Source organism: Carcharhinus amblyrhynchos, chromosome 34, assembly GCF_965287045.1.
Source record: "Carcharhinus amblyrhynchos chromosome 34, sCarAmb.v2.hapA, whole genome shotgun sequence".
Taxonomy (NCBI): domain Eukaryota; kingdom Metazoa; phylum Chordata; class Chondrichthyes; order Carcharhiniformes; family Carcharhinidae; genus Carcharhinus; species Carcharhinus amblyrhynchos.
This window is the reverse complement of record NC_137357.1, coordinates 2,104,360-2,126,738: the sequence shown is the minus strand read 5'-3', so window position 1 is coordinate 2,126,738 and position 22,379 is coordinate 2,104,360. Positions and strand designations below refer to the sequence as shown.

The following is a 22,379-nucleotide window of genomic DNA, read 5'->3' as shown; positions in this document are numbered from 1 at the left end:
TGAACCTCTCTTTGTGAACTCGCCAGTTGTGACCACTGTTTCATCCACTCTTGCACTAGCCTCACCCCACCCACTACTGTCCCTTTGTGTTAATGACTTGCCACCTTCACAGTTTGAATTCTCCCTATCCAGTCTCAATGCTGCATCCACTTCTCGACTCTGACTCCCGTTCGCTGTCTTCCCTCCTGAAACTCTCTCTGCCCCTTTCTGTGGCGCGTTTGCAATGGGCATTTGGCTGATCCTATGTCATTTATGGATAAACTTTCTACGCTTCTCCTTCCCTCCTCCTCATGTTAGGATTTATTTCCACGACTTATCCGATGGGACCTCTAAGGACAATTCTCCCATGGGATGCTCCAGTTAGACTTCCTGCCAACAGTGTCCCTTGGGAACTCATCGCCTCTTGCTTCTACTATTCACCTCTCCTACATTTTTTTTTCATCCATGGGGACAAGTTGCTGCCTTTTTTGTGCTGAGTTTCCTTGTTCTCCTCAGGTCTTTAAACCATTATACACTATTGTATTATACACAATTGGCATGTGTCACACAACTACAGTGTCAATCTCTCTCTGCCATTTCCATTAACTGAGAAAGATTCCGCTTGTGCAAGCACACCATTTACTGTCGCAATGTGGTTGTTTTTGTTTTACTTTTTGTTTTTCCCCATCTCTTAATCTATGTTTCTACAGGGTCTCTCTTTATTCCCTTTCCTTATAGATCTAATAACTCTGCCTTTCTGACGTGGGCCAGTCCATGTATCATCTCACTTTGGGAGCTCTCCTCTCTTCTTTCAAAGTGGAACGGCTCCTTCTCTCTATACAAAACTGACCTCTCACTGCACTCTCTCTACTTAGGACCTCACCATCTCATCATTTTGCAGTCGATTCTCTGTCTTGATCAACTGCTTGTCCTGTCCATTTTTCACATTTGCAAATAGCTTTTCCCTGTCCTCGTTCCATTTGGAATAATTCGAACTTCCCCCTCTTTTATGGGAACTCTATCCCATCATCATTTGGGAATTGCACTGTCTTCCAGCCATGAGGGTTCTGTGTACTGCTCCCTAACACAGTGCGCCATCTAATTGCCAGTGCCTATCAGAAGATGCACCTCACGTTTCGATTTCTGACTTTGCTTCTTCCCGTTTCGAAATTTCCCACGTCAAACTCACCCCCCGTACGCCCATTACATTGTCTCACAGCGTTTGCCCTCTCCCTGTCCACTCAGCCTTTTGCTGTATCAAATATCACCCTTCTTTGGAACCTTGAACTGTCCATACACAATCTGGGGGCTTTGCCTCTGAAAGTTCTGTTTGAAATACCTTCATGTCCTCACTGGTTTTGGGAACTTTCCTTGCCAAAATACCTTTTGTTATTGAAGCCTGCTGCATTCTGTCACTGATCCAATGTCTGCACTATCTCTCATTAAGAAACAGACCTCTCCATCTGAATTCGGAGCCTTAACCTTTCTTTTCAGCCTGAAGAAAATCCCTTTGACGCCTCTCAAAGTCCAGTCTTCTCCTGGGACCTCTCTCTGTCTCGACTCTATATCAGAACTTCCATTCCAAGATCTGCCAAGGCTAGCACACGAAGCGTTTGCACTCACTCTCTGCGGCAGTTATTTCCCTGGTGTTATTACCACCTCAGAGTTTTCATACTTCTCTTCTTTACTCACTGAATATGTGGCAATGCCGCTCCAACACTTTTGTGACCTCTCATGGTCTCCATGCTCCTTCCCATTTTGGACCTCTCCCTATCTGCTATCCCTGTTAGGCATCTTCAAATTCCTACCGTATTTCATGTGTCTCAATATCTCATATTGCATTGCGGCAAATCCTTTCCTCCAATCAAATTCTGACTATTCTGTTGCCCCTCTTCCCTTCAGGTGGCATCATCTATTTACCCTCTAGTCCCTCTGTACGTTTCACATTTGCAGCCCCGATGGGGATCTAATTTTCTCCCAATGGTTATTGGAAAATCATTATTTCCCCTCCCCTTTCTTCCCACTGTACCTCTCCTTTCTTGATTTCTTTTCCACTATCCTCTTCAATTAAATAAACTCTACTGCCCATCCCCATTTGGCACCACTATTAGTTTTAGACATTTTCTCTGACCCTCTAAATGTTGGATGTGTCCTCAGAGCCTCTCCACTTGCGGGCACGCCTCTGCCATACTCCCTTTGGGAAGTCGTGTTGCCCTCCGCATTGGCCCCTCACTATGCATTTACAACTTCATCCTGACTGCCCTACGTTCTCAAGCTCTCCGATGTTCTTTCCCCCATGTACTAGATCCATGCACCTCTCACAATGCCACATTCCAATTTTCTCTGGGATCCACCTCAGAAGGGATTCTCCATTTTTAACTTCTGCCCTGCCTGCCTCGTGTTGGGATCAATCCTTCATGTTTTGGACCATCCTCTCGCTCCCCTACCCCCAACCCTACTGAACTTTGCTTATTGCCCACAACAACACCAGTCCCTGCTCACAGCAATTGGAAGATTTTCCATCTCCCTTTGACTTTACACTGGCTAGCCTGCCTCCACTCCTGGATCTCAAATCATGAATGTATAGCACAGTTCCAGCCGCGATTGAACCGCTAGGCAATGTTTTCATCTTTGCAGAACATAAGAATAATTTGATTTATGTTGCAAAGTACCAGCAGCGATGCAATGGGTAAATGGCCTTATTTTAAGTTCTATCATTCTACGATTCTCTAATTCTGTCATTGTGTTTCAGTTCTGGTGGATGGAAGATTCCAGAAGAGCATGTCGCAGATAATCATTGCTCCGGATCCCACAGTGGCTGGTTACAGGGTAAAAGCAGACGTCATCATCTCAGTTTTTCATTCACTTTCCAGCATTGTTCACAACAGTTATGTCTTATAAACCTCATTTCAGGTTCACATCCCACCGTGGAAGAGGGTGACGTAGTCAGAACAGTGTGTTTTAGTTCGGGAGGGCAACCCTGCAGCTGGAACCAGGAGATAAAGATTAAAAACTGTAGCCGCTACTTTGTTTATGAGCTGAAGCCCACTGCGTACGCAGGGATGGTTTATTGCACAGGTACATCTGTGTTTATAAATGATCCTGTTCAATGACTCTGAATGTGATTGATCATTGACACAAATAATAGTTTCCCAATTGCTGCTTTTTTTTTATATGAAACACAATGTAAAATTATCTAAAACGTTAAGTGAACTTTCCACTAACACTCTGGGGAACTGACTCAGACATGTGCATCCCTAGAGACGCTACCTTTCTCAATGTGAATGGAATTGCATAGGCCCACCACAGATACAAGCTCCCTCACCAAATTCCGGAGTTGCGGGTTTCAGCTGAATAGACGAAAAACTGGATTAATATGTTGAAGTTTTTTCAGCGCTTCAAACACTGCAAAGCACGCCAAATTCCCTCACAGAAGTAGTGTCAGTTTGACAATTGTATTTGATGTGAATCTGAGCAGATCAAACACTTGAACAGGAAGTGAATATGAAGCAGCCTGTTAAAGGAGATTGCAGAAACATGCAGCTGGAATGGTGGTGGAGGAGGAGGGGGGGGGGGGCGGGTGGGGAGATTCCACAGTTCAGGGCCTAGGGAACAGGCTACATGCCTGTTTGTGTTTCAGTTCTAGGAGTGATCTGTTTATTGTGGTTTAAGGGTCTGTCTGTTACACACTAGGAAGTGTTATGGGTGCCGGGGGGGGGGGGGGGGGGGGGGCATGAAACGTGTATGGAATGTTTGGGATGCTACGCTATCAAGGTTTTGAACATCTGGCTACACATTCTCATCGTGCAGAATGATCAGAGCTGGAAAAAAAACTGGATCATGCAGAATTTTTGATGCGTCCACATTTCCTGAAATCACCTGGGAAATTTAAAATTCCCGCGAATGTCTCCCACTGTCTGAGATTATATGGGATTTTTTCTGAAATTATTGCTGGAGCTTCTGTATTGCCTTGGGTGTCAATAGAGGAGTTTGTGTTGGGTTTTGGGGCTGGGGGGGCGGGGGGAGGAGGTGGGCAGTTGTTGTGAATGGGAGCTAAGCAATAACATGCGTTGTGGGACCCCCTGAATGACCTCCTCCCCTGCTTACACTAGATTACATCAATAAGTTCTGCAAATATGAGATCTATGAATAAATCAGAACGTAATCTACATCCAATGTCATTTCGTGAAATGTCATTGCAATATATTGAAACAATGATATTGTGAGAGCAGTGGAATGCAGTGGCAGAGAGTGTAGGTTAGAGATTAAGAGGAGTGGAATGAAATAACTGAGTGGATTGAGGTACCGTGATTGCGCGAATATAGTGATATATGAGCGTGAGATGCACTGACTGAGTGCAATGAGACGCAGTGATTGAAGGGAATTTGATGCTGTGACTGAGCTGGTTGGGATGCAGCAATTGAGGAGAATGGGATGTAGTGATTGTGGAAAGTGTTATACAGTGACTGAACAAAATATAATGCAATGGCAGAGTGTGATGCAATTCATGATCAAAATGGGAATCAATTACTGGAGAGAGAGATGCAATGACTGAAAAAGGTTTGAGATATGCTAATTATTGGAAGTGGAAGATAGTGATTTAGGGAAGTGGGATGTGGGAACTGAGGGGAGTGGAATTTTGTTTGTAATTTGAGTGGATCGAATTGAACGAGGGGGTTGTCAGCAGTGATTGTGTGATGTTGGATACAGTGATTGACTGGAGGGAGATTTAGTGACTGTGGCAAGAATGTACTGAAGGGAATGGGTTGTGTTGACTAATAGAAGTGAGGTGTTGTGTTTGAGGGGAGTCTGAAGTTATCATTAAGCACAGTTTTATCTTGTGACTAAGTGGAGTGGGATACAGTGACTGAGGCGGGTGGGATCTAGTAACAGAGGGAAGGGTATTCTGACTGAAGTGAATAGTTTCCAGAAAGGGAGAGGGATTTTGTGACTGCGGGAAATATGATGTGCTCATTAAGAAGAGTTAAATGTTTTGACTGAGGTGAATCGGATGCTTTAACTGAGAGGATTGGTTTGCAACGACTGAGGAAATTGGGTAGAGATTACTGAGCCGGGAGAGTCTCCGTTGTTCAGTTGATCTACTGAACGAATGTCATCAGTGCTTATCACCATGAGAACTTGTTACTGTTTGATGTGCAGAGTACTGTGTAATTTTAACTGTCAAACCTAACATCTAATCCTCAGCCCCTGCATCAGCACTCAGTGACCCCTGCGTTAATCACACAGTCCTCGACCAGGCCTGGAGGAGTATGGATTGTCATGGGACTGAATGTTCTGCGCAGTTGAAATGTGATACAAATCTCAGATACGGATGGTACAGATTTAAAAGGTACGAGAAGCATATAATCCAGTGAGACTAGTTAAACAATTGTCGATCTGAGGTTAGCTAGGGCAGATGGGTGTGGGGTTGTCATACTAATGTACTGGGAATCCAGATAAGTGGACTAATGGCGGCATGGTGGTACAGTGGTTAGGGATCCGGGCTTGGATTACTGTCTGTGTGGAGTCGACACATTCTCCCTATGTTTGCATGGATTTAACCTGTGTGCTCTGGTTTTCTCCCACAGTCCGAAAGACGTGCTGGTTAGGTGCACTGGCCATTCTGAATTCTCCCTGAGTGTACCCAATAGTCGGCAGAGTGTGGGGATTGGGGGATTTTCACACTAACTTCATTGCATTGTTCATGTGCTCCTACTTGTGACACGAGAAAATAAACATAAACTTAAAGCTTAATGCTTTGTAGACGCCTGGTGGAATCTAAATTCAAATAATCAATCTGGAATGTAACGTTAATGTCAGCAGTGATGAGCAAGGTCCTTCACTTGCAAACATTCATGAAACCATTTTCTCCTTTGCCTATTCACTGACATTGCTTTTAGCTCGCTGACCGTCTCATCTCTTTCGAACTTCTGACTGTCGTCACTCATGAAGACATTTTCTATGTGAACATTTGCAGGTCAACTCCCTCTATTGTACCATTCACTTTACAGTCTCACTGCCGGACCAGCGCTACTCAATTTGCCTTTGACACCTCTCCTTACCATCTCCCCAGTTTGAACCTTGTGATGTAGCCGTTTGGTTGAGACGATCCATGTCTTCTCTCGCACTGTAAGTTTTGCTCAACGAAGAATGAGGCCGTTTCCCTCTCATGCAGTGAACTTTGCCAGCATGCTCTACCCTTTGAATCAGAACATCTCCTCACTTCCCATTTGAATCTCCACTATGACCCACTGCAAGTACGTTCTTATCCCTTCAAACACGCCTTTTGGATCCTTGCCAAGATCCCCCTCTTTTTTGAGATCTCTTTCGGCCAATTTCCATTTGGGACCTTTCACTATCCATTCTCCATAAACTTCCTTTCTTTGTCCCCTCTCGCTCTGAACTTTCCACTTGCCTTGAAACTTAAGAAAAACCCGTGCCTCTTTCCATTTCAAAATTTGACTTGTCCTTGTTCTTGTTTGAACGTTCCAGTCTCCACACTCACTTTGAAACTGTTCATTTTCCTCTTTCCATTTAGTCCGGTCCTTTCAGCTCAGCATTTGCCGCATCATATGTTCCCCTCCCTTTGATACTCGATTGGCCTGCACTGCAGTTGGGAGTTCAGACAGCTTAATATCGCTTTGGAAAATCTTCACATGATCTGTGGTTTTGGAAACTCTTCCTGTCCCAATATCCCTTGACAGTCAAGGCTGCCACATTGTTCTTGTTGGACCATTGTCTGCCACTTCTCCTATTATAAGTCGTAATTTTCCACGTGACTTCGGTATGTTTGCTTGTTGCTTTCCCCTTTAGACATTCCTCCTGTTCGCCTCTTATTTCCATTCACCATTTGTGACCGCTTTATGTTCCCTCTCCGTTTCTGAACCTCATTTCCATTCTGTCCCAAGACTGGGACCCATGTGTTTCTATGCACTCTTTAGGGTAAGACTTTTCCCTCTGTAGTTTCCTGTGCTTTCTTGGAGACCACTTTCTTGAGGAAACTCTCCTTATTCCTTTACCCATTCCACTCAGCATTGGGGAAGTCCACCCGCCCTCTTTCCCATCGCGAAATCTCCCTTATCCTTCACCCTTGGTAACATTGCACTCTTCACTTATCCTTTCATACCTGTCCAGTAGCCCTCTCCCTATTCCTGACTCCTTTATATGGGGTCTCTCTCCATTTTCTTCAGCATTTTGCAACATCTCTCAGTCCCCTTTCGCCTGTGAATATCTCCATGGTATCTCTTCTGTTGATGTGGAGACGACGGTGTTGGACTGAGGTGGGCACAGTAAGAAGTCTCACAACACCAGCACATGTCCAATAAGTTTATTTGGTATCACAAGGTTCCTGAGCTCTCCTCCTTCATTGGGTGAGTGGCACTCACTATTGAAGGAGCAGCGCTCCAAAAGCTCATGATACCAAACTTACCTGTCAGATTTTAACCTGGTGTTGTGAGACTTCTTCCAGTTCTCTTTTTTTGGGATTTCTCCCTGGTTCCTCTCAGCAGGGGGCTCATTGTCCCGGCTCCATTGGTGACATCACCCTGCCCCCCCACGATCCATGGATGCCTTCGTGCTGGTCCCTCTGTATTGGTGATGTCTCCCTGTGGGAGATCACATCGTTCATTTGCACTTTGCAATATATTTATGTTCCATCTCTCTCTGTCCCATTTTGATTTGCATCTTTTCCCAGTAGATTTGTTTTGAGTCCAGCATCTCCAGGTCACCATTGCATTTTCAGTGCCTCCCTGTGCTTCCTCATGTTCGAACCTCCTGGTGTCCCATCAGACTTCAGAAAGTATTTCTGGCACCTACCTCTTGGCAAGCTCTTCTTGCTCGCAAATGTTCCAAAGCCTTACCTGACCTTTTCCCCTTCTGAAACCTTCCCTCGCCCATCTCCTTTGGTATCGCTGACTGTCACCTCTGTGTGACAAATTTCCATTTCCAAAATCTCCCTGTCACATCTGTATTTGGGACATCTCGTGTTGGGATCTCCTCTATTGCGACACCCTAATTTTTACACTCTGCTGATATTTTTTTTCATTCCTATTCTTGCCCCCTGTCCCTGCCATATCTCTTTCTTTATTTACTTTTTTAAAATTTCATGGCAATGCTTCTCTGGTGGCTTTGCCTGATCGCTCTATATTTGGGTTCTCTTCTCACATCCTCAAGGACATCCCCCTAACCTTTATACATTATTATATCTCATTGTTCCCAATCCTTTGGAAAAACATTATTTTCCACATCCCTTTCAAAAAATTGTTATGGCCGTCTAGTTTCAGGAGCCAAATGTGTTGTCTCTTCCTCGCGGACTTTTTACTCAACCCCCACTGCAACGTTACAATGCCCTTTCACCCTCAATTTCAGCGGCGCACGGTTCTGCAGAGGCCAAATTAATTGCATATCGCATGTGCAACTTCTGTCATATCAACGCATGGCGAGCTGAATCCTGGTCCGGACACCTCCCCCCTCCTCCCCTTATCCATGGGTAGTCTCAATCAGTGGTGCATGTGCAGTGTGCCCTGAAACAATGCTTCTGGGTCTGCTTCCCGTTAACACGTGCAACTCAATCACACATTGTCATTGTACATTTCCCTCTCAATCTGGCTCAAAACTCCAGAGAGAGAATTTCAGATTAGTCAACGGAGGCCATGTGGTCAGTTGGATTAATTGGATAGAAATATTAAACGGCGAGTAGAAACACTTTGTGCCGTAGGGCTTCATTCTGAACTTTATCATCCCATAATTCTTATTGTTGTTTCAGCTCGGGTGGCTGGAAGATTCCGGAAAAAAGTGTCCCAGTGGGTTACTGCTCCACTTATTACACAGGCTGGTTGCAGGGTAATTCAGACCTCAGAATATCAACATTTTATTCATTGTCCAGCATTGTTCTGTTCGGTTACATTCGTCAATCCTTCTGTTATTTCAGGTTCACATCCCACAGAGGAACAAGGGGAAGTAAGCGGCACAGTTTGTTTTAACCAAGGTGGGACCTGCATCTGGAACCGAGACATAAAGATTAAGAACTGCAGCAGTTACTTCGTCTATGAGTTGAAGCCGACACCTCAGTGTAATGGTGTTTATTGCACAGGTATTTTGCTTCTCATGAATGAGCTGGGAGGGTGGTCCTGGAAGTTCCAGATCATTGTTACAAATAATAATGATAATTGAGCGATACTCTCTCAAGTGTTGTCTGCCCCTTCCGCATTCTAGAGATGTCCGTGTGTGTATGATATGGTTCAAAACCGTTATGAACTCTACTAAAAAACGAATGACACAATGTTTCCATTGCGACTAAGTTTTATATTAAAGATCCAAGAATAATTCCGAGTCAGAGGCAGAAGGTTTTTCTGACACACCATTCATTAAGAGAGCTTGGATTGCAAAGTCAGTGATGTGCTGAGGTTATTCTCAAATGAATCATAAACTGTCATTGCACGAAAGATCGCTGCAGGATTTTCAACTGGGAACAGTGGGATGTACTGAATGACGGGAGATGGGGATTGTGTCTAAGGGGTTGGGATGTCATGCCTAAGTTGATTGGGATGAAGCTGTCATCGAGATGGGATGGAATTCCCTGACTTTTGAGGTGGTGTGATGTAACTGAGCTGAGGAACGTTCAGTGACTTAGTCATGCCAGAAAGTGGCTGCGAATTGTGTGATGTTGTGAATGAAGGAGCGGCATGAACTGACTGAGCAGACGTGTTGTATTAATTAAAGTGAATTCTTTCAAATTGGGAGACATTTCTTCCAATCCATTCAGTACAGACTGCATTTTTTTTTCTTTTTTAACTACTGATCATTTATCATGTAGATGTTTCCTTCTCCAATAGAAAATTCCCCAGTTTGCAATCGTTCTAGTAAATGACTTTATCGTCACTGGAGTTGTTATGATATGGTCTTTTGATTTCTTGAGGTGGGAACATAAGAAATAGGAGCAGGAGTAGGCCATCTAGCCCCTTGAGCCTGCCCCGCCATTCAATAAGATCATGGCTGATCTGATAGTGGTCCAGTTCCACTTACCCACCTGTTCCCCATAACCCTTAATTCCCTTATTGGTTAAAAAATCTATCTATAAGTGATTAAAACACATTTAATGAGGTCGCTTCTACTGCTTCAATGGGCAGAGAATTCCAAAGATTCGCTACCCTCTGGGAGAAGAAGTTCCTCCTCAACTCTGTTCTAAATTGACTCCCCCGTATTTTGAGGCTTTGTCCCCTAATTCTTTTTCCATTCTAAGTGGAAATAACATCGCTGCTTCTACCTTGTCCAGCCCCTTCGTTATCTTATATGTCCCGAGGGAAGGGGGTTGGGGGGGTGGGGGGGGGGAGGCATTCGGGTGGGGGGGGGTGTGGGGTGGGGTTGCGAAATATCCTGTGCAATGTTAAGTGTACTTTTCACATTAAACATCTTTATGTCACTCAGAGCCCGACCCAGAAATCATCGAACCGTGTGTAAATCACACAGTCCTGAACCAGACCTGGAGAAGCATCGATTGTAGTGACACAGAGTGTTCCGGACAGTTAAAGTGTGATAATGATCTTGTCTCCCAATGGTACCGATTTGAAAGGTAACATCAACCATGTCGTCCAGATAAACCCTCAAAAGTAATGTGAACAGATTAAAAAAAAAAGTAATCCATGAATCCATGGGCTTTGGGGAGAAGGGTAGTGTTAGTGAGATTTGTGTGTGCGGTGGCAATTTCACTGCATTAGTAAAGCAGATGAATGGATTACTATTTTGGATACACTGCGTGGAATTTAAATATAATAATCAATTGGGAAAAGTCAGATTATTCTCAACAACAGTAAAATAGACATGTCATATGCTCTGCATCAATCTGGGATACTGGTGAGTCCTGATCCCTCCCTCCCTCTACTCGATGGGACTACCTTAAATATGCTTCCCTGTCTCCTATCCTTTTTAAACTGTTCCCAGCATGCAGCCTTTCTACACTCAGTATCCCTCTCCCAATCGTAGTTCAGAGTGTCCACTTTCCTGTTGTATCCGCTGTGTGTCCCGTCTCCAGGTTGAAATTCCAACAAGTCTGAGTCAGTAAATTACAGTGAAGGTGGACCTCGTCAAAGTTACCATCACCAGAGAATAGGCCGGAGCAAATTCCTGGATCTGCCAGCAGAGATTGTGCAGGTGCTGACCCGTAGCCTGAGATCTTAAAACAAGTTTCCAGCGAGATGGATGATGCATCGGTCTAATTATTCTCAAATGCAACAGAGGAGATTACGGCCCAAGTGAAGTTGAAATTGCAATGAGGGAGACAGATGGCGGGAAAGAACAGAGCTGTTTGCCAAACACCTGTCCTTGTAAAAGATTGGATTATGTTTTTAAACTAACCATACAAGGTCAGTTGCATGAGTTAAATTCAATGAGGCAAGGACAATATAACTTCCTCCAAGGGGATTAATTTTTAATTAACTTTTCGGTGTGCTTTAGGCAATACCATGTTCGTTTCCTACATTTACATTTCCCACTCTCAATCCATATGTGCACTTTAGCGTCCTGTTCCCTGCACTCCTGTAAAAGACCGAGATATGTTCCATCAGGAGAGTAGATAGGCTAAGTGGACAGATTGATAAAAACAGCTTGCAGGGACACAGTGGGCAGATTGGCCTCATTCCGAGATAGACATTTGTACTTTTGTATGACTCTATGATTGTTATTTCAGTTCTGGAGAGTGGAAGCTTCCAGAGACTGTTGTGCCAGATTATCACTGCTCCACAGAACGCCCAGGCTGGTTAAATGGTACTGTCTTAGTTTAAACTATCAGATTTTCATTCACTGACCAGTAACTTTCACCTTGTTTACATTTATGAATATGTATAACCTTCCTTTCAGGTTCTCATCCCACCGTGGAGCAGGGAGAAGTCACCAGGACAGTTTGCTTTAACTGGGCTGGAAATCGCTGCTACAGCAACCAAGAGATAAAGATTAAAAACTGCAGCACGTTCATTGTTTATGAGCTGAAGCCAACATCAGACTGCAGCACTGCATATTGCATAGGTACATTGCTGTTTCTAAATGATCCAGGAAATTGTCTCTGGATGTGCCAAGTCACTAAAAGGAACAATAATCTTTCACCTGTTCCACACTGCTTTAAGTATCATTACAAGTCGAAGTCTAAAATATCTGGTGCACATTTCCAATATTTTATTCGGGAAATGAATCATACTCTGCTGTCGATGTTGACATGACATTCCATTAGATTCAATGCTAATGGACCTTTACAGATTCCAAGTATAGTTCTGTGCACTGTATCTTTCCCGTCCAAATGCCAGCACTGTTTGATGCACGATATTGGAGTTATATGATTGACATAATGGCACATACACTTTCGGGGAAATTGATGGGGTTGAAGGTGGATAAAACTCCAGGTTTTTATAATCTTCATCCCAGAGTATTTAAAGATGTGGTCCTGGAAATAAGAAATACATTGATGGCGATCTTGCAGAATTCTTTGTACTCCAGTCAGGTTCCTACATATTGGACGTTGGCTAATGTAAGACCGCTATTTAACAAAGGAGGTAGAGATAACACTCTAGAGTAGTGAACCGAACATTGGTATTGGAGAAGTTGCCCGAGTCCATTACAAAGGATTTCACAATGCAACATTTGGAAGGCAGTGATATAATCAGATAAACCCAGCATCGATTTACAGAAGGGAAATCCTGCTTGGCAAACTTATTGGAATTATTTGAGAATTTAACTTGTAGAGTTGATAGAGGAGAGTAAGCGGATTTGGTTTATTTAGACTTTCAGAAGGCTTTTCATAAGGTCTGACATAACAAATTACAAAACTAAAGCATAGGGGATTACAAGTAGCGTCTTGAGATGGATAGATAGTAGGTTAGCAGATGGAAAGCAAAGAGATGGCATAAATGCATTTTTGCTGATTAACAGTCAGTGTCTCGTTGGTCCCGCAGGGATCTCTGCTAGGACCCCAACTGTTCACATTACACATTAATGATTTGGAAGAGTGAATTGAACTCATTTTCTCCAAATTTGCAGATGATACCAAGTTGGGTGGAAGAGTAAGCTGTGAGTTGGAGACAGAGATTGTTTCAGCATGATTTGAATAGGTTGAATGTGCATGAAACATGCAGTATAATGTGGAGAAATGTGAGGTTATGCCCTTCAGTAGCAATAATAGGGAGGCGATTATTATTTGAATGGGTCTAAATTGAGGGAAGTGGTGACCTTGTGCATTGTTCCTTGAAAGTACAGCACCCAGTAAAGGAGAGAAATGGTATGTTGGCCTTCATAGCGAGAGGATTTGATGTTTAAGGAAGTTTCATTGTAATTGTATAGGACATTGGTGAGTAGTGTGTGTAATGTGTTGGAAGAATGTTCTTACTATAGAAGGGAGTGCAGCAAAGGTGATTCAGGCTGATTCCTGGGACGGCAGGTCTGTCATATGAAGGTAAACTTAATCAGTTAGGATTATATTCACTGGAGTTTGGGAACTTATACAATTCTAAAAGGGCTTAAGAAGATGGATTCAGGAAAAAAAAAATTCTCAATTGCAGGGTAATGGAGAATGAGGGGTAATAATTGGAGGGCACTTAGAGCTGAGATGAGGAGGGCTTTCTTCACCGGGAGAAAGTCAAATGTGAAATTCGCTGCCACAGAATAGAGTTGAGGTCAAAATGTGTTATCCGTTTTGAAGAAGAAATTAGATTATCCTTTGGGGCTAAACGGATCAAGGGATATGAGTGGGGAGGGGAGGGGCTGGGGGGGGCGGGGAAGTGAGGAATCGGATATTGAATTTTATGCATGGCTGAGCAGGCTCAAGGGCTGAATTGCCTACTCCTACTTCTAGTTTCTATGTTTCTTTCTATACCACGTTTAACATTGTGACATACAAAAACAAAGAACAATGAACAAAATCAGCCTGGGAAACAGGCCCTTCGGCCCAACGAGCCCACGCCGCCATCTCAACACCACAAGTCCACCTCTCTACCCATGACCCCTATCTAATGTTTTATGGCCATCCAGATTGAGGGAAACAGATTTAGGGACAATTTATTCCTGCCAGTCAGCCTAACAGCACATCTTTGGGGTGTGGGAGGAAACTGGAGCACCCGGAGAAAACCCACCCAAGCACGGGGAGAATGGGCAAACTCCCACAGACACTGGCCTAAATCCACGTGTCTGCACAGCAATCAGCGATAGTCACTGATCTGTCGTCTTGCCCAGTATCTTGTCCCTGTAGCTTCTTCAGAGACGATGGCACGCATACATTATCACGCATTAACATGCAATTATAGATAGATGACATGGCCGGGGAAGAGGATTCATAGGGCATGCCATATGTGGAGATAGAGAGGCAGTGCTTTGATGGGGGAATTCCACAGGTTTTCACCAAACAACTGGATACACAGCTGCTTTTGTGAGGGATCCAGTATTAGAGCAGTGAATTCTTCTCTAAGGCTGGTGCGTTTGGTGGAATAACCCACTGAATTCCAGATAAGGTGCTGGACAGTGAGCTGTGGAATGATTGGTGTGACTGTAAGGCTAGCATAGACATAAAGACCAACATAAGGGCAAGAGAGATTGCCATGTTAGTAAAAGTAGAAAAAACAGTAACTCTACATTAAACAGGTTGCTAAATTCAAACTTTAGTAATATTCTGGTTTACAGAATTGATACTTAATAGTTTTAAATTTGTGGCTTCACTATTCGTTTGGTTGGTGAAAATATTTCTACGTTGTTTGTCTTGTTGACAGACACAATAGTGAATCCAAAAAAAAGCATATTTTCTGTAAAGAGTGGATTAACATGACTGCCTGGAATGGGGATCAGAACACTATCTTCCACGAGGAAAGACTTCTGTTGCAAGTGAAGTGTGCTGTTGGTTGTTGAGGTGTGCTGGTGTCAGGATTGAGGGTGTAAAACTAAGCGGTGAGTTTATTTATTGAACATGAGTCCTGCAGTAATTAGAACTCTAGTGAACACTAAAACGTTTTTTTTTCACTCAGCCAAAGATTCTGCAGTCAGTAACCCGTGCATGGATCATGTTGTCCTGAACCAGACCTGGAGGAACATGGATTATAAGGAGGATAAACATTCTGTTTGGAAATGTGATGATAAACTTAGTCATGGATGGTACAGATTTCAAAGGTAACATGAAGATACATTTTGCCGTTCTATTTCACTGATTATGTCAATGCAGGTGGAACAGCAAATGTAGCAAAACAAACACGAGAGATGAATGATCGAATGAGGAGATACCCATATTGTGGAAAAGAAACTATAGTGAAACAAGGAAAATGAGATCAGTTACTGAATACCTAGGAATGTAAAATAAGTGCAGAGTGTGACTAGAGACTGCACTGGATAGAGGGAACTATACATACATACGCATCTATCCTCATGCCAGTTAGCAACAGCAAAAGCCAAGCTTGCCTCGACATGTGATAAGATCATGGTTGACCTGATTGTGGCCTCAACCTCACATTCCTCTCTGCTTCCAGCCCTCTCTCCAAGCCCCATTACCCTCATTGTGTTCAGAACAAAAAATTCTAACGGCAAAATATACTCAGTGTTTGACCTCCATTGCTCCTCAGTAATGTTCCACATATCTGGGAGCCGCTCAGATAACACACAAACAGTCTCCGCCTCGATCTTATAAATTAAATCCTTTATCTTTATGTTCTGTCTCCAGTTATAGGCTCTCCCAAAATGGTCAAAATCCTTTCAGCTTACATCTTGTTAACTTCCATGTTAGTATCTCATTAAGATCAGCTTTCATTATTTTCAACCACAGTCGGATAAGGCCAACATTTCTCAACATTGTGTTTTTAGCCACTTCATAGAATGAATCAATTGACCAGAGTATCTATGACCTTCTTCTAATACAATAGGTAACTTCTTCAGAGAGTAAATCTATATATATTGCTCCAGATGCGATCTCGCCATCAATCTGTACAATTGTGTTGTAACTGCACGTCTCTTTGCTTCTGCTTCCTCGAGCCATGACCATTGAAAGGCCTTTTCAATTCCAATTCCATGTTGTTTATATATAAGCTTTTTTGCGATTAGAGATCCCCGTGTTTCCTAGAAGTCCACATTCTCTCCCCACAAAAATGCATTTTTTTCCATTCCTCTGTTCTACGTAGGAACAAGACATACAGTAAGTGGATGTAGCACTGCATCATGAACTTGAAAGAAGAGAAAGTGAGTAAAGGGATTTTGCATTGGATAGAAAGGGAGAGAAAATCAAAAATGGTAAAGGATGCCAACACTGTACAGAAGGAGAAACAAAGATAGAGAGTAACTGAATTTAAAATAGACAGGAAGAAAAAAAAGAGGGGCACACATGATAAATGCAGATGGCACTGGCTAGAGATAGAATGGATGCAGAAAGCGAAAAAAAAGTACAGAGCCTAAAGGAAGATAACACTGGATACAGGAGAGGCCGGAGGCAGAAAGTAAATGAGTTAAAACTGGACAGAGATAACAAAGTGTGTGAAAACAAAGGCATCATTGGATGTGAAGTGACAGAGAAGAGATACTGAGCAAAGGGGGAGATTATACGAGATAGAGCATAGAACGGAGATAAACAATGAGTAACGTGGGATATCACTGGATATATAGCAAGGGAGAAGAAAGAGGCGAGGAATGAAGATAACACTGGGTCTAGAGGGAGAGAGAGCAGAGACAGAGCAAGTTGACAATGAAGAGAAAGAACAACAACAGAGTGAAGAGTTATTGCGCTAGATAGAGAGTGAGAAAGAAGATGCAGAGACTAAAGGGAGCTAACATGGATATGGGGAGTAATTGGAGATAACAGTAGGTAGGCAGAAGTAGAATTAAAATAGAAAGAAAAGGGGGATAGATAGATGGATAGATAGTTGGATAGACAGATAGATCGATAAATAGATTGCTGGATGGATGATATATCTAGTGTGAGAGAGAGAAAAAACAAATTGTGAAAATTGAAATGATGAAGGGATTGTATTACATGGAGGGGGGGTGGGGAGGAGAGAGAACAGGGTCAGAGCAAAACATGAGATTATTTTGGATAGAGAGGGAGAGAGAACAGTGGCAGAAGTGAGATGTCACGGGATGCAGCATAACAGAGAGGAAGGAACACTTGCGAGAGAGTAAATGAATGTAACACTGTTTAGGGACAACAGAGAGACGAGGGATGAAACGCTGGATAGCATGCGAAATAGAACAGGGAGACATAGTAATGGGAAATAACATTTGACAGAAGGACATATTGAAAAGAACCAAAGTATTGTATTATCAGATATTTCCCGTACACGCTAGCCCACTGTTTGTTCACTTAACAATTGGTATTAGGTCATGTACATGAAGAGAAAATGCTGGAAACAGTATGCCCTGAAGCATCTTTGCAGAGAGAAAAAAATGTATTTCAAATTACAGTTTTCTAAGTGCATCGCACAAGGCCGCGGATATTGATTAAACATTGAGACAACGTTCGAGGCAGGATGAAATAGGAAAACAAATTAATATTTGAGGTTAACGTTGAAAGCAGCAGAGGTTTACTGAAATCATGTTCGAATTTTGCCAAACCAAAGGAAATCTTATATGGGAAAAGCTGATGCAGGCATAACATGGATTGAGAAAACTTAATCGGAAAGTAAGACTCAAAATAAGTAATAATATTCAGAATAATATGACTGTAGTGTGCCTGACTGAGGAGAGAACTGTTAGAATCAGAATGGAGTAGGCAATTCAAAACATCGAGAGACAAAACAGCTGTGGGTAACACCAGCAAAATGAAATGTTTACAAACCAATGCTTGAACCTATCTTTTGTTTCAACAATGGAAACGTTATCATGAGTAGTGAATACATTTTCCTTAAAACAATTAAGGATGGTAAACCACTGTTTCATCTCAGTCCAATGTTTGGGGCCTTAGACAGTGGGGATGGAGATGTCAGAGGGCAGGCGTTGCAGTTCCTGTTCTTGTACGGAATGGTTCCCGGACAGTGCTGGTGTTGTCTGAGGAATGACACTGTCGCAGTGAGAAGTCTTCCTTCAGAATGCAGATGGGGGAGAGGAAGATGGGGTTGGTGGCAGCATCACACTGAATGTGGCAGAAATGATGAAAATGGTTTGATGAATTTGAAAGCTGTTGGTTTGAACAGAGAAAACATGGGGAGCTGCAATTCCAGGCTGGAAGGGAGGGGAAGAGGTCAAAGCAGAAATTCGACAAGTACAACAAATTCGCACAGAACTGGACGGAGTAGAAGCAAGGAAGATGTTTTTCCTGTTTTTTTTTAAAATCTCGGTTCACAGGGAGACAGAAATGAAATACTTTGGAAGTTTATAGTTCCGGAGCTCACGCTGTTATTCCTGTTTCAGTTTTGGTGGGTGGCAGATTCCCGAGACTAAAGTCACAGAGGGACACTGTTCCACAAAAGCCTCAGGCTGGTTAGAAGGTAATTTTTGACTTTGATATCAGATTTTCACTCACGATCCAGCACTCTTCTCAATTAATTTCCAACTTCATTCCAGGTGTCCATCCTAGCATGGAACAAGGAATAGTGACGAGGACAGTCTGTTTAAGCTGGAATGGGAATCCATGCAACTGGGTCCATGAGATACAGATTAAAAATTGCAGCAGCTACTTCGTGTATGAGTTGAAGTCGTTGCATAACTGTGCTGCTTATTGTACAGGTACATTGTCACACCGAAATAATTCAGAAAGGTCGTTTCAGTATGAACAGTGTTGTTAATAGAAATAATACATTTTCTAAACCAGATGCCTATAGATGAGGGGCAGAATTAATCAGGAATCTGAAATACAATCTTTCAAAAGATAGGTCAGTGGAGCAGCTGTCCAGCCCCTGTCTACTGGGCATTATGCCCCCACTATGTCTATGTTTGGTGATAGGTCTACAGCCTAAAACTTGATAATGAATACTCTACTGTCTAGATCTCCGTTCACTCTGAGTTCCATCTGGGATCCCTGTGTTTTATTGGAAAGGTTGTCTGACGTTCTATTATTTCTGCTCTGAACCCGCCCTGTGTTACAGATCCAAACACAACACGAATTCAGGAACCTGAGGAACAGACAACTCGAGAATATACCGACACAACATCCACAGCTGTACCAGAGTCCTCAACCTCAGGTATACTTACGGTGGGGCTCACTGTGATCAACTGCGAAAGTGACTGCAAAAAGGATCACTCAAGGACGTTCATCTGAGAGCACAGGGATGCACAGGGCAGGATGTAAAGAAAGAGGAAACTTGGATACAGTGACTGATGGGATGGGATATACTGAGTGAGGTTTGTGCACTATGGAGAGGTATCCCCACCCTTTTTCTGTCTCACTGTGTCAGTATCTCTCATCTCCACATTATCTCTGTCTGCCTCTGGCATTATGTCTCTCTTCTCTCCCCCTCTCCCTCTGCAATTCTCTGTCCCTCTCTCCCTTTATGTTAATTCTCTCGCATTCGCATTTTCTCTCTCACCTTTTCAATCTCATTATCGCACTCACCCAATTCACTCTGTTCCTCTTTCATACTCTCTCCAGTTATTCTCACGTCGTCTCTCTCTATCACACACACACACACACACACACACACACACATTCTCTATCTCACTCTCTCGTGCTCTCTCTCTCTCCCTCTCTTTGTCTCTCTCTCTCTCTACCTCTCATATTCCTATAAGACCAGGAGCAAAATTAGGCCACTCGGTGCATCAAGCCCGATCCGCCATTCAATCACGGCTAATATTTTTCTCATCCCCATTCTTGTGCCTTTTCCACAGAACTACTGATCCTCTTATTAATTAAGAAGGTATTTATCTCTGTCTTAAAGACACTCAATGACCTGGCATCCACCTTGTGCAGCAAAGAGTTCCACCCATTCATTAATCCCTGGCTAAAGAATTTCCTTCTCATCTCTGTTTTATAGGATCGTCACTTTAGCCTGAGATTGTACCCTCTAGTTCCAGTTTTTCCTCTGAGTGAAAACATCCTCTCCACGTACACTCTATCCAGACCTCGCAGTGTCCTGTAAGTTTCAATATGATCCCCCCTCATCCTTCTGAACTCCAACAAGTACAGATCCAGAGTCCTCAACTGTGCTTCACACAACAAGGTTTTTATTCCAGGGATTGTTCTTGCAATTTTCCTCTGGACGCTTTCCAAGGCCAGCTCACCCTTCCTTACAGGTAGGGCCCAAGCCTGCTCACAATATTGCAAATGGGGCCTGACCAGAGCCTTATACATCCTTAGAGGTACATATCAGCTCATGTATTCTCGTCCTCTCGACTTGAATATTAACATTGCATTTGCCTTTGTAACTGCCTACTGAATCTGCTCATTCACCTTAAGAGAATCTTGAACAAGGAGTCCCAAGCCACTTTGTGTTTCTAATTTGTCAGCATTTCCCCATTTAGAAAATAGTCTATGCCTCCATTCCTCCTTCCAAAGTGCGTAACCTCACATTTTTCCACATGATATTGCATTTGCCACTTCTGTGCCCACTCTCCGAACCTGTCCAAGTCCTTCTATAGCACCACTCCCCTGCACGTCCTCAGTACTGCCTGTCCGTCTGGAACGTTAAGTAAACGCAATGCTGGGTCCATGAGATAAACATTAAAAAATGCAAAAGCTACTTTGTGTATGAGTTGAAGTCGTTGCATAAGTGTGCTGCTTATTGTACAGGTACATTGTCACACCGAAATAAATCTGAAAGATTGTTTCAGTATGAACAGTGTCACTAATAGAAATAATACATTTTCCAAACCAGATACTTATCGATTAAGGGCAGCATTAACCAGGTATCTGAAGTACAATGTGAACTTTCTCTCAAAAGATAGGGCAGTGGAGCAGCTGTCCAGCCCTTGCCTACGATGTCACTGCTGTGTCTATGTTTGGTGACAGCCTAGAATTTGATAATGAATACTCTACTGCCTAGCACTCCGTTCATTCTGAGTTCCATTTGGGGTCCCTGTGTTTTATTGGAAAGGTCGTCTGACGTTCTATTACTTCTGCTCTGAACCCGCCCTCTATTACAGGTCCACACCCAACACGAGTTCTGGAAGCCGAGGAACAGACAACTCACGAATATACTGACACAACATCAGCAACCGCACCAGATTCTCAATATGAGGCGATTAATGTGGAGATCACTTCTGTGGGAGAACTCAGTGATGAAGCTGCAAAGAAAATCGCTGTGAAGAAGGTGAGAGATTACACTGCTGTAAACTGAGAAATCAGCTACACCTTACACATTCTCCATTCACTGGTTGTAAACTCCCCCTGGGATAACAGTACGAATTCCCATTCTAGTTGTCACTTGTCTTTCAGACAAACCGCTTTATGAAATAGATGGGTAGAATGCTTCCAAACATAGACTATTTTCTCCTGTTCCTGGGTTACTGAACCAATGGTATAATGATCTCTTTCACTCACTGTGTGAAAGGCTTACTTGATTCATTTTATTTTCCTCAGGCTGATTTGCACTTTCTCTGCCTTTGCCTAATTGTTTTGTCTCTCAGTGCCTCTCTCTGACTCTTCCACACACTCTAACTCTGGTTCCTCTCTTTACGGCACCCCTCTCGTCCTCCCCCCAACCCCTACACCAAGAGTCTCCCCCCGCCCCTCTGTCCATTCTCTCTCTCTCTTTTTCATTCTATATTTCTCTCTGTCTTTTTCCTCTGTTCACTAATCTGAACTACAAACTTCCAAATTATTTCATTTTTGTCTCCCTCTGATTCTAGTTTTTAAAAAAAGAGGAAAAACATCTTCCTTGCTTCTACTCTGTCCAGCCCAGTGTGAATTTGTTGTATTTGTCCAATTTCGGCTCTGACCTCTTCCCTTCCCTTCCAGCCTGGAATTGGGGCTCCCCGTGTTTTCTCTGTTCAAACCAACAGCTTTCAAATTCATCAAACAATTCTCATGAATTCTGCCACATTCAGTGTGATGCTCCTGCCAACCCCATCTTCCTTTCCCCCATCTGCATCCTGAAGGAAGACTTCTCACTACGACAGTGTCATTCCTCAATCTAAATCTGAAAATATTTATCTTTCTGTTTGAGATGCAACATGTCTGATTATCCATCTGCCTATCCATTATGTTTGTCATCATTTTGAATGACTGACTCTGTAACAATCATCATTTCTCCTATTTGCAATCGTAGGTGCAACAGGTGTTGAAGGATCAATGTCCAAACATGAAGTTCGAACTGAAACCAGAAGATGTTCAGTGCTGGGATGTTGACCCCGAGGACCCACAGGATATCAATTATGTCATCTAGTACCCAATACCCATGATCTTGTCTGGTGTACTTTATATACTGGCTGGATGACTTCTGTTTTATCTTCAGCTTGTTGGACACAATGTTTTGCAGATAAGCTATCTTCTACATCTAAAAATGTGTCGTTGTGTTTCTGCTGTT

General features: G+C 43.0%; 2 protein-coding genes across 2 annotated transcripts in view; both read left to right on the top strand.

Moving 5' to 3' along the window:
• The window catches only part of LOC145361238 (uncharacterized), a 34,313-nt gene extending 23,760 nt beyond the window's left edge, over nucleotides 1-10,553 (top strand). The window contains exons 10-15 of the mRNA XM_080216872.1: nucleotides 2,732-2,808; nucleotides 2,893-3,057; nucleotides 5,185-5,329; nucleotides 8,744-8,820; nucleotides 8,909-9,070; nucleotides 10,405-10,553. Coding sequence (XP_080072998.1) covers nucleotides 2,732-2,808; nucleotides 2,893-3,057; nucleotides 5,185-5,329; nucleotides 8,744-8,820; nucleotides 8,909-9,070; nucleotides 10,405-10,553 — 775 coding nt within the window. The remainder of the gene's footprint in view (nucleotides 1-2,731; nucleotides 2,809-2,892; nucleotides 3,058-5,184; nucleotides 5,330-8,743; nucleotides 8,821-8,908; nucleotides 9,071-10,404) is intronic.
• Nucleotides 10,554-13,091: 2,538 nt separating this feature from the next.
• LOC145361237 (uncharacterized) lies at nucleotides 13,092-22,238 on the top strand. Its single transcript, XM_080216871.1, has 7 exons — nucleotides 13,092-13,113; nucleotides 14,973-15,114; nucleotides 18,331-18,407; nucleotides 18,484-18,645; nucleotides 19,005-19,100; nucleotides 20,998-21,164; nucleotides 22,122-22,238. The coding sequence occupies exons 1-7, from the start codon at nucleotides 13,092-13,094 to the stop codon at nucleotides 22,236-22,238; spliced, it is 783 nt and encodes a 260-aa protein (XP_080072997.1).
• The last annotated feature ends 141 nt before the right edge of the window (nucleotides 22,239-22,379 follow it).